This window comes from Solanum lycopersicum, chromosome 6, assembly GCF_036512215.1.
Source record: "Solanum lycopersicum chromosome 6, SLM_r2.1".
Classification (NCBI taxonomy): domain Eukaryota; kingdom Viridiplantae; phylum Streptophyta; class Magnoliopsida; order Solanales; family Solanaceae; genus Solanum; species Solanum lycopersicum.
This window is the reverse complement of record NC_090805.1, coordinates 37,698,906-37,711,389: the sequence shown is the minus strand read 5'-3', so window position 1 is coordinate 37,711,389 and position 12,484 is coordinate 37,698,906. Positions and strand designations below refer to the sequence as shown.

General features: G+C 32.1%; 1 protein-coding gene and 1 long non-coding RNA gene across 2 annotated transcripts in view; both read right to left on the bottom strand.

The window, feature by feature from the left end:
- Positions 1-5,219: 5,219 nt before the first annotated feature.
- LOC101267612 (protein EIN4) lies at positions 5,220-8,818 on the bottom strand. The gene is made up of 2 exons (XM_069299706.1): positions 8,809-8,818; positions 5,220-6,211 (listed from the first exon to the last, which is right to left on the bottom strand). Exons 1-2 carry the CDS (start codon positions 8,816-8,818, stop codon positions 5,616-5,618), a joined length of 606 nt encoding a protein of 201 aa, XP_069155807.1. The 3' UTR covers positions 5,220-5,615.
- Positions 8,819-9,810: 992 nt separating this feature from the next.
- LOC109120429 (uncharacterized) overlaps positions 9,811-12,484 on the bottom strand; it is a 48,843-nt gene continuing 46,169 nt past the window's right edge. Inside the window, exon 2 of the long non-coding RNA XR_002027865.3 lies at positions 9,811-10,048. This is a non-coding gene — a long non-coding RNA (uncharacterized lncRNA). The remainder of the gene's footprint in view (positions 10,049-12,484) is intronic.

Below are 12,484 nucleotides of genomic sequence, written 5' to 3'. Positions count from 1 at the left end.
CACACTTGCAGTTGTGATGCTGAACCAAGTTACTAAGGTGAATATAACTGTTTGTTGTAACTTATTCGAAGCACTGAAGGGATGAAAAGTGTAATCAGGACCTCACAGGGTAAAATATTGAGACATGATGAATGTGACTCCAAAGGGAAGAGAGCAACAGAAGTCAAGTGACTCTAAATTAGAGGATATGATGGCACAGATGCTGGGATCAACGACTTCGAGGTGATATATATCGAATGTGACCTAGTTATCTCACTCCACTACCATCAAGCAATTGAAGCAGCAAATGGAGCAACTTTCTGCATCTCTAATCAAGGAAAGGCTTGTAGTTTATGTAGTGATGCTGTAGAAAACGACAATCATTGCATGATAGTCACTATAGAAGTAAAAATTAAGTTGATGTGCATCCCAAAACAGTTGTTGCTTGATAAAAATGGAGAGGTTGTTGCAGATTTTAGTGTTGGGTATAACAACTAAAGAAAGAGCAGAGGTTGATGAGAAACAATAGATAGCTAAAAGTCTCCAACTGATGTAAAAAAAAAAAGACTAGTAGTGTTAATAAGGGGAAGGAAAAGGAGGTTCCAAAGATTTTGACTCCCATCCCCACGCCTCCACCTCACTTCTCACAACACTTGAAGAAAGTGGAAGTTAAGAAATTCCACAAATTTATATCTGTAGACTCAATATTTTAACAACATGCATTTAGTGGAAACACTTGCTGGTACAAATTGTTATGTTTGCAAGGATTTTGTGAAATCGTTAGCTTTGCTATGCTATACATTAACGGAAAATCACCAATTATTTGTAGGTATTTGAATAGAAGGTATGCATCCTTTTTAGCTATAACTATTAATACTAATAATGTTGATTACAAAAAAATCAACAATCTCAGTTTTGCACACATGAATTAGAGCCTTGATGCACTACCATGATAAAATTTTGGGTTCAAGTCCCATCGATTTATGACCTAAACTAAAAGGGTAAGATAATAGATTCATGTCTAATCAGACCAAAAGGCTAAGACCATGGATTCAAGTTTTATCGTACCAGGAGGGTAAGATATCATAATTCTGTCTAGGTGCACCATGATGAAAGATGTTAAATTTAAGTCCCATCAATTTATAAATAACGTAACAAGCCTTTATATAGATAATACATTGTGTTTGACTCTCAATGCACTATTGATGATATAATAATGACTAAGGTAAAATAATATATATTGGATGAAATCAGTCATGAAACATGCCCCATTGAAATCGCTTCATTTCCTAAAGTGAATGTGGTAGCAGTGCATAATATGTCTAAAAGTAAACAAGTGATTGAATAATTCACATGAATGTGGAATGAGATACTAAGTTATCTGTAAAGAACATGCATGCCCCGAGCTACCCCCGAGACACGGACACGGGACTTAGGACCACAAGTGATCCCAAACTAACGCTGCTGGCATGATCATGAATGAGCATACTAAAGATAATATAATTAAAATGAAAAGATGGGGAATATCCATATACTATAACTGAGATATTTGAAAAGTGATGAGTCTAATATAAAGAAGTTATTAACTCAATACTAAGCTAGAACTAACTATGTTTAAAAATAGCCTCTAACTGACTAGAAATGTTGGGACAAGCCCCAGCTAAGTCTAGCAGAAACTAAAACTAAATGACTAAAAATACTGAAAATAGACTCATGACTTTGTCCTCGGAGAATGAGGACTCACCAGTGATTCTGCTGAATTGGAGATCGAGAATCGATCTAAGCATGATCTGGATGCTTAGAACCTTAACCTACATCACGAGAAGATGTAGCACACATATGTGTCCGTACTTGGAAGGTAATGAGCATGTAGGATAAAATAAACCTGAATTAAAACATAACTGAACAAGCACAAAAGCAAGTATAATATTCTGGACATGATATACTGAATTCTAAGCTAACTGGATGTAATGACCAAATTTATAACATGCTGCATCTGAATACTAGCTGAACTGTAAATATGGTCGATGCAATAGAGCATGACTGAATTGTGGGAGCTACTAATAACCGATAATAAAATCACATGAGCTAAATGTAGAGTCCGATGTATATGCCCCATCGAGAGGACCCAATATACCATGCCAAAGGTATAAAGGTATGCTGGCGTGATCACTAAACTGATACCCACAGAGGGGATTTACAACCTACTTGGCTAGTAGTTCTAGGATTATTTGGGTACGCTGAACCCTAGTCCAACTTGATATATGCTACTCCCAATGCATTAAGTGATTAACATATTATGACTGAATTTCTGTAAATACTGGATAGCTCAAAACTGAACATGCAAACTGAGAATGCAACAATTATTCTGATAATGATGCATTAATAATTGAAGCATGTATATCTGAAGTAACTGAAATATCTGGTCTAACATGTGTAATTCAAGATCTATAGAAATACAGAGCTAGGGTTTTGAAATTAATGCAATAATCTGAGTAATAACATGGTAACCTGATTTGGAATATAAATTAACTAATTCATGATAATCTACTAAAGTTCTAGAAACCCTAGATCTAATCATGATAAGTGAATCAAGAATCTGACTGATATCTGGGGACCCAATGGGTGAAAGGAACCCACTAGTGAAATCCCATATACCTGGTGATGAAATTCACGGAGAAATCTTTAGATTTCGGGGCTAGAACTAATGGAACCTTGTTGCATTCTTGAACTAGGGTTCTTGACCTTTTTCTCATCTCTTGCTTCTAAGTTTTGATTAATGATTTAAATTATCTAAGTTTTAGTTATATTTTTAAGCTTAAACTAACTAAAATCTCATGATTTAGGGTTTAAACGACGTATCCTAGGGATTAATGAACTAGGAGAAGACCAAAAAACCACTGAATTAACTGTTGTCGGAATCACTGACGAACCATAAATCGACGGACGGTCCGTACTAGGCGACCGTCGTTTGTGACTGAGATCTGAAAGTCAGCTAGCGAATCGATGGATTCAACTGACGGATCATAAGTCGAGTGACGATTTGTACTTTTCGACCGTCGTTCGTGACTGAGAACTGGAAGTAAGCTGATCAATCGACGGAGTTGGCTGACGAACTGTAAGTCAACTGACAATCCATACTGGTCGACCGTCGTTTGCGACTGAGAACTGGAAGTTAGCTTGTCAATCGACGGATTTGATTGACGGAAGATAAGTCGACTGACGGTCTGTACTGGTCAACCATCGTTCCAATTGAGAACTGTGAGTTAGCTGGGCAATCGACAGAGTCAACTGATAGTCCATAGTTGGCTATGTTGCTGGCACGTGCAAATCTGAAATTTTGGATATTTTTATCTATTTTGAATATGGGGTGTTAAAATTCCAAAGTACACCCTTGACTAAACATGTTGTATACGACCCCAAGAGTCTCTGCACAAGCCACTTAACATATATTATACAAGATGATAGAAGTAAGGGAAAAAGGTCTGATATACCCCTCAACTTTGTCATTTAGAGTTGATATACCCCTCATTATAAAAGTGGCTCATATATACCCCTACTTGTAAACAAATGGCCCACATATACCCTTTTCCTCTAACGGATATGAAAAAAATAATAATTTTAATCTAAATTTTTATTATTTTTTTCTAAAAAATATAATCCCATATGAGTAAATTTAATCCTTGTCAAACATTTTTTTTGACTTTTTTTTGTTTTAATGGCTAATTTATAATTATTATTTTGATAATCAAATTTACTTATATTTCACTAATATTCTTGTAAAACTTATTATAGATGACCAAATTTTTTCTTCGAATACGAAATTAAATTACAATACACAAAAAAAAAATAGTTTAATTTTTTCTTCTTTAAACTAAGGAATGAAAGAAAAAACAAAATAAGAATAAGAAACTCAAATAATTATAATAAAAGAAGTCAAAAAATAATTTATGTATGAAAAAAATTAAAATGTACCTTGAACTTTGATAAAAGAATCATATATACAACTAAATAATTTTTTGAAAAAAATTAGAAGTAACAAATATAAATTTAAAACTAATTTTTTAATTTCCGTTAAATAAAGGGTATATGTGAGCTATTTTGTAACGGCAGGGGTATATGTGAGCCGTTTATATAACGGTAAGGGCATATATGAGCCACTTTTATAACGAGGGGTATATCAGCTCAAAGAGTTCAAAGTCATAGTTTTATTTCATAAAAGATCTTGAAAAAGTGGAAGTCTAATCATAAGTCTCGATAAGCCATTTGAACATTTAAAAAAATTGGTTGGAAAGTAACCCATGCACCACGTACATCATCCAAAAGCTACAGAAAAGACATGAAAAAGTAATTTATCTTGGTCATTGAAACATGAGGGCTCACAAAAATCATAGAATCCAGAAGAGAAACCTAGCCATGGGGGTGAGAGATAGAAGTGTCAGACCCTACATTAGCGAGATAATGTAGACACAAGTATATTTTACTATATGAAATGTACTGATCATGGGGCAATATGCATAAAATAGACATGACTGCATGAATGACTTAAACATGTAGGCATGATCATTTTTTAAAAAATTTAAGGACATTATGAAACCATGACATGGAAATCATGAAATATGATCAAATGCTTTGAAGTAAGAAATATAAGAAAAACTTTTAAAAAAACATAACCGTTTTGTTGGATATTAGATTTAACCGATAATAGGACTATAAGAGCTATTTCATGAATTCGGTATATCTCTCAAACAGAAAAAAGGGAAATTTACTTGCCAAGTTATAATTCATACATATCATTATTTTCTAAGCAATAACTAATGAACCTTGCTCATGAATTTTACTCAGAGGGAGCAAGCTATGATGAGCAAGCATTGGAAATCCTTAGATTTTTACCTACTTGCGCGATACTACTTTTTCTTCATTACTCCCTTGACCCTGTGCCTTAGCAATATTTTTGGAGAAGTCCTCATCGATTTTCTCCTTTCAAAAGTGGGAGGAAACTGAAAGACAACACATTAATTAGGTTGCATAAATTCGACGTCCCACTACAACAAAACTCAGAATGCTATAGCGGTACTGCTATAGCTAGAAACCTTCATTATGGACATGACTCATAATTTAAGAAGACAAAAAAAATATCGTGTTCTCAAATTTAAAATTTGTACCACACTTAAGGACCTTTGGGACTCTGAGCAAAATGCCCTTTTAGTAATAACGGATCGGGTCCTTACATAGAGTGATTTTTATTCACATATATTAATTTTCTTTATTTTTCAAAATAACTGTTTTGATATGATGTGCTTTAAATATATTTTACAAAACACTCAAAAATTGACGAGTTAAAGTGTGCATTGTTCAAACTCATATTACAATATTACGAGACTTAAGATGTAGGAGACAAAATACTAAGGGATCATTTTGGTAGAGTGTAAAGACATAAATACACCATCGAAGTTGTTCCATATTTTCATAAAGACACCTAAATTTTAAAAGTGTCCTATCACCCCACTAAACAACTATATATCATTGTAAATGGGTCATTTTTACCCATTCCCTCGTCTACGTCATGCACGTGTTGCTCACTCCCTAGGATAGAATTAACCCGACCCGACCCTTATCTTTTGAAGAAAAGTCGACTAGGTTCTCTTCTCATCACCCATCACCAGATTAGGTAAAGAACTTGGAACATCCATGGAAAATCCAAAGCCCTTATAAACACACAAGCACTTAACTAGACAAGAAGCCTCTCTGATAAGTGAATGCAACTGAAACGGCATCATTTTTACTGGGAATCTCCCTTCGTATTTGTTAGGTATATCCATTGCATCATTTATTAAGTTTAACAGAACGGTGCTTATTCTCACAATTGTGTCGATAATAATCTTCTGATTAGTGCTTGTGTTCTCATCTTGAAGTATGGAAAGCAAACCCAAAATCGAGTGCATTGGTCGTCTCATCCCATTGTTCATTACCTTCTGAAACGAATACCTTGTCTGGCTTGCCTTCACAGCATTCTCCTTAGCCTGTTGCAGCAAATCGTTCCTCGCTTCTAGTTTCTCCCTCATTAACTCTTCAAGAACAATCGCATGGGATAGGGCCACAACCACCTGATCAGCAACTACTTCCACTATCTCCATCTCATTATGGCTCCAATCATCATTTGCACTTGGAATAACCAAAACTAAAATAGCATAACGAGTGTCAATCAACTCAGGTGTCACACCTTTGAAATCTGAAGCAACATAGTTCTTGTTATAAAAATCAAAATATTAGGGCTACCACATCTATTTTGGGTTTAAATTGGGTAAGATGACATAAATTGATTAAATAATTAATAATAAAGAAAGAAAATGACATGTGACACTTTTAAACTGGTCAATGAAAGTGAAAACTGATCCATGACGCGCCTAACGTGCGTGTAAACAATCCAGACGAGGGAATGGGTAAAAATGACTCATTTACAACGATATATAGTTGTGTAGTGGGGTGATAGGGCACTTTGAAAGTTTAGGTGTCTTTATGCAAATATGGGACAACTTCGATGGTGTATTTATGTCTTTTTCTCTAGTATATATATACATGCATTAGGTGTATGTATTAGTAATACTTGTTTGGTACACTTTCTCATGCCATCTATAACTAATGCAAACATTAGTTATACTCTCTATTGCGTATTAACTTGTAACACTAATACCAAGGAATTCTAGGTATTAGTAATACACAACATTTTAACACTTGCATTAGATTAAATAATTGCAAAACTATCCTTAAAGCCTTTTTATTTTCTTTGTAGTCATAATTTTTATTTTTATTTTAATTTGATTTATGGTGTATTTTAATTTTATGGTGTCTTAATTGGCTTTATGGCCTCTTAAGTATCTTTTTTCTTTGAAAAAAATAATCTAATTTCAATGTAACTTAATCAATCTTTTTTACTATTCTGACGATAATCTTGATAAAAAAATTATTTGTCAATTTTTCACAAAAAGATTTTGATGCAATAGTACAACTATTTAATATTATTTTTGAAAAAAGAAAGAAAGAAGAAGAGTTAATGATGTTTTAACAAAGATTTTTTTTGATGTTTTAGCAAAGTACTTTGTTGCAAAGGAAGTTTACAAGTAAATAAAGTGTGAAGGGTATACTTCTAAACCTATATTTTCTAATAGAAATTATTCAATATTTGTTATTTCTATTACATCAAACCAAACAATGTATAAGAAATAATGCTTGCATAACTAATGCAAGCACTATTAGTGCAAGAATTACTAATACACCCTATTTTACATTACTCTTATATAATGTACCAAACGACCCCTAAATTTTATTTAGTTGCATAGAGCTTTGATAAAAGATATTATCTAAAGATGATATTTATGAAATAGAAATATCAATTATGTCCATCCTTTTGGTAGAGAATGTAAGGAGGACAAAACTCTATTTTTCTGCCTGCTTCACTTGGATATTTAAGAAATCCTCAGTGGTATTAAACAAAGCTTCCAATTTGGTTATTTATTGCGCATTTAATTGGTCCATGCACTCCCACTGGTGATACTCTAGCATTATTCATTTTCTCTATAGAACACATTTTTTTCTTTTACAACATTTTCTCTTATATCAAATTCATTTGGCGTGTCGTTGGTTTGAATTACCTTGTTACGTGCCTTTACAACACCAATTTGTGCACATAGATCTAAATCTTTTGTGGGGTTTATAATATGATTAATGTGGAGTTGGATGAACAAATGAACACGGTTTACAAGATGGAGAAGAAAGAACCACTCCAAGATGGACATCACAATCTCTTACAACGACGTTTAGAAAATGTGGTGTATCGATCAACTTCTTTTTTTATTTTTTCTAATAGAATTTTTTGATTTCCTGCTGTTTTCTTACTCATACTAGATTATTGATCAATTGTTTAAAAAAAATATGACTTACAAAAAATCAAATTATCATCACTTTATATACACATAAATTGAAAATTTACTCACCATAATATTTAAATTTCAAGCAAAATATTGCAATTTAATGTAATCTTTTCTTCATATTAAAAATCATAGTAGTAAATTTAAAATCAATTGATAGTCAAACTCTGATTTATGATAAATAAATCTGTAAATTTAATGGAAAATAGGTAAATCATTTAATATACTAAATAACATTTATCAATTAGTATTAGCCATTTTGAATATAATGGTTCATTAATTATGTACCAAAATCATTCAATTTCTTCATAGTAACTAAATCAAAATTTTCGCTTTCTTATATAAAAAGAAATCTATCATTTATTTTTTTACAATAACTAAATAAAGAATGTCACTTTCTCAGATTTAAAAGAAATCTATCATTTAACTTGAAATGAAAAACTGTATTAATATACTTACAATTTTAAATATACATAGATTCTTCACTTAGATTGATATTCATATAATTTGGTATAAAACTTATATAATAAAAAAATTAACTTGATTAGTTAATGCTTTAATAAATAACTATAATGGAAATAAAAATTTCAACATTTATTAAAAATAACCAAATACAAAATTTAAAAACTTAAATAAAATACTTTAATGTGTTCGTTGAAATTAGAGAAAAACTTATAATTTCTATGACTAATTATTTTTTGGAAATGCATTACAAATTAAAAAGTTAAATTTAATGCAACCTTTTACGGTAAATACATTTGATTTTACTAAGGAAAAATTGTATGTAATAGCAAACTAATAACCTAAAATAAATGGAATAGCTAGGGTTTGATTTAATTGTGCTCCATAGTAAACGTTAGCTAATATTTGCCAGCGTCTCTCTCCCAAAAATCTCGCTCACCACTCTCCATTCTCGCTCGCCTCTCTCGCTTTATACACAGAAGTGTATAATTCTGTTTCTATTTTGTATAAAGCGAGAGAAAATTGTATATGCACATGCAAAAATATATATCTTTGTGTTATACACTTAATTATACAATTTACAAACATTTTACTTCAAATATTGCAGAGAAAAAGGCCAAGGAATTATACAATTGCGAATTATACAATTGCAGTGAAATACAATTTTCTCTAGCTTTATACAACAGAAGTGTATACATTGTGTTTCTGTTTTTGTATAAAGCGAGAGAAAAACATATATCTTCTTGCTATACACTTATAAATATGCAATATACATACATTTTAATTCGATTCAACTGTATGCAAAGCAATTATACAATTGCAGCTAAATATGCCAGCAAATTATACAATTTAGGCTAACGAATTATACAATTTAGACCAGCAAATTATACAATTGTATATGTATAGCGGTCTATACATTTTTATGTTTGTTATGGAGCGTAATTATGCAAACTTTGATATAGCATACAATTATGAATTTTTTGTTTGCTATATGTGAAAGTTGCCCTTTTATTGATCCTTGGGACATTAACCCACCCCACACCCATTTACGACCACTGAAATATTGTAGTAGTACAAATTATTAGTGATACTCTTCGTTTGGGATTAGTCCTATGACTTTCAAAGTATAAATATCTCAAAATATCACTTACCAATGAAATTTTGTAGGGAACTCATGCATTAATATTTGTTTTATATCAATAAAAGTCACACAACCTAGGATTTTTTCTTTATAAAATCACTCAATTAAATTTCTTATGGAAAAACTCATTTTACCATTAATATTTTTGTAATGACCCGTTCGGTTATTTTAAGAACTAGTTCTCTCTCTTTCATAAGACCCTTTCCATAAATTTTAAATTATAAGCTTAACTAAATTATTTAATTGATGGCTATCTCATTAAATAATTAATTTAATTGTGGGTAAAGGCTAGGTCCATAATTCTTAAGGAAAAATGTATAAGATAGTGAACCATTAATGCAAAATAAATGTTACAACCATAGTTTTATTTAATTCTAATTCGTAACAAACACTTCGTCATTCACCTCACTCCCCTGAATCTCGCTCGCCACTCTCCGTGAATCTCGCTCACCTCTCTCACTTAAGGACTCATCACAAGATTTGGAGAGAATCAATCCAAGCTTTAGACAATAAGGAATATCACCTCAAACGCCAAAGCCTACACTTTGTGAAAAATGTTAAAGAAATATGAGTTAGCACAAAAATGCACCAAGTATGATAGCCATGCATAAAATCATTGAAAACATACTAAAAAGGACATATCAGTTGAAAATCATGCATTCACCGAGTTTGAAAATCATTATGCACCTTTAGTGTTAGACACAAATCATAAACATATTCATCCTGCAATTCATTATCACCTAATAAAACAATTTCTTAAGTAACCCTAAGTTATACTTGTTCAATGTATGAATGGCATCCCATAATACCACTCATACTGAGTATTACTTTTAGGCCACCACAGCCATACATATCCCACTTGGACCCTATCATAGTCAATACTCAGAAATAAGGAAACATTCATGTTCAAAAGCTCATATCAAGGAAAATTACTCATAGTGACAATTTATATTAAGCATGCATAAATCATAAGTCTTAATAGCATAAGAGAACTACACCACAACCCGTCACAAAGTCCACTTGTGGCATGTATGAATGAAGTCCCATACCCCATCCACACCAAGTAGAGCCCCTTGAGAAGTCAATAGTGATAGTTCATATTCATGTTCTTGTCATAGTTCAAATTCTTATATGGGGAAAAATAGCCTTAACGGACACAGATCATGTGAGATACATGGACTCCATTATCTTTCCCCCACACCAAAGAGGTGTCCTACTTGCCTAAGGTAGAACCACATGTATGATCTTTTAAATGGATCAACTAGATAAAGACCCATGTGGGTACATAGTTAAGAAATAGGGATATTGCTTCTAGAAACCTGTAGTATCTGAGGTATAACGTTTCTATCTCATGAGATAATCGTGTTGGAAACCCGAACTAACTGATATATAAGGAATCTGTAAAGTAAATCCAAACTAACTGACGTATAAGTTTTCATCTCATAACTTCATCCACTTTGTACTAAGCATGACATGTTAGTACTTTACTTAAGTTCTTATTCATGGTAGGATTTCCTAGCACCAAAGCCAACATAGTATCATGATAGCACATAGATTTGATAGCTGTGAATTAGCCTTTCCACCTTAGAATCATTAATATGTGAATAAATCTTTCGCATATTGTTGATTATGTGTTCATGACAATGACCTTTCATGCAGCACATCAAGACTATAATAATCTTAGACGTTGCATGCATAGTCATGTACAATGTTTTTAGACGAGTTTCGGGACGGGGCGTACCAAAAATGCCCTGGGCGTAAATTAAAAATGTTGATCCATAAGGCGTAAGTCCTAAAATTAGAGGCGTAAGCCTAAATATAAACACGTAACTCATGTGCGTAAAAATTTACGCCTGAGCATTTTTATTTTTTATTTTATTTTGCTTTAAATCATATTTTTATTATTGGTTTAATAATATTTCTCGAATATTAGTTATAACACTTTTTTTCTTCATTATTGACTATTAATACTTATCTCAAATAAAAATCATAAATCATTAAAAGGTTTATTTTTCTTATTTTATTAGTAATAAAACTATAAATTTGAATATACATGAGACTACGCCCTATAGATCCATGGGACTTACGCATGCGTCTCGAGGCTTATGCCTCATCCCGCACTGTATAAAAGCCTTGCCTCACACCCCCGCCTTTTAAAAACATGATAATGTATAAGGGTATATGTGAGAATGACATTTCAATAATACCACAATTGTTTCATAACATAGAAACATACTTCTCAAAACATTCATAAAGCACATGCATAATTCTCATAGTCATGTATATGTTCTCACTCATAGCCCTCCAAAAACCCTAGATCACAAATTCATAATTTACATCTTGTATCACTTCCTTATATATAGATGTAAACATCAATTAGATTAACTTCTACATGCATAATTCAATCATAATTCACCCATATCAATCATCAACCACACTTTAAGATTCAATTTCACAAAATAGGGGAAGTAGGGAAATTCATAGATTCTTGGATAATGTATCACGACAATAGTGATAATTCATCAAATTGGTCATAATATAAAGCAATTGACACATTGAAATCATTTTTAGAGTGAATTCACGACTTAGATTTAAAACCCTAGGTTTTGGAGAATTCCCAAATTTGAAATTGAGAGTTTGATGGCTTCATGGAAGAAAGCTATCCATGAATCAAGACTGCCATACCTTGATTGAAGATTTAGTCAAGCACTTGAGTGGGGAATATGAGTTCTTGAGCCCTACTCTTCAAGTTTGTATTTTTAAATAGAGGTTTTAGTGAGAGAATATTTGGGAGGGAAGGAGTTTATTTTGAGGTCTTGAGAGAATGAACTAGTTGACTTAGTTTAGGGGTTATTAAGTATTTATATACGTCTTAATTAGTATTTAAATGACCTTAATTACTTAATTAACCCTAATCCCCTTCCTTAATTCCCAACTTAAAAATTAAACGACCATTATAGCCTTGACTCATGAA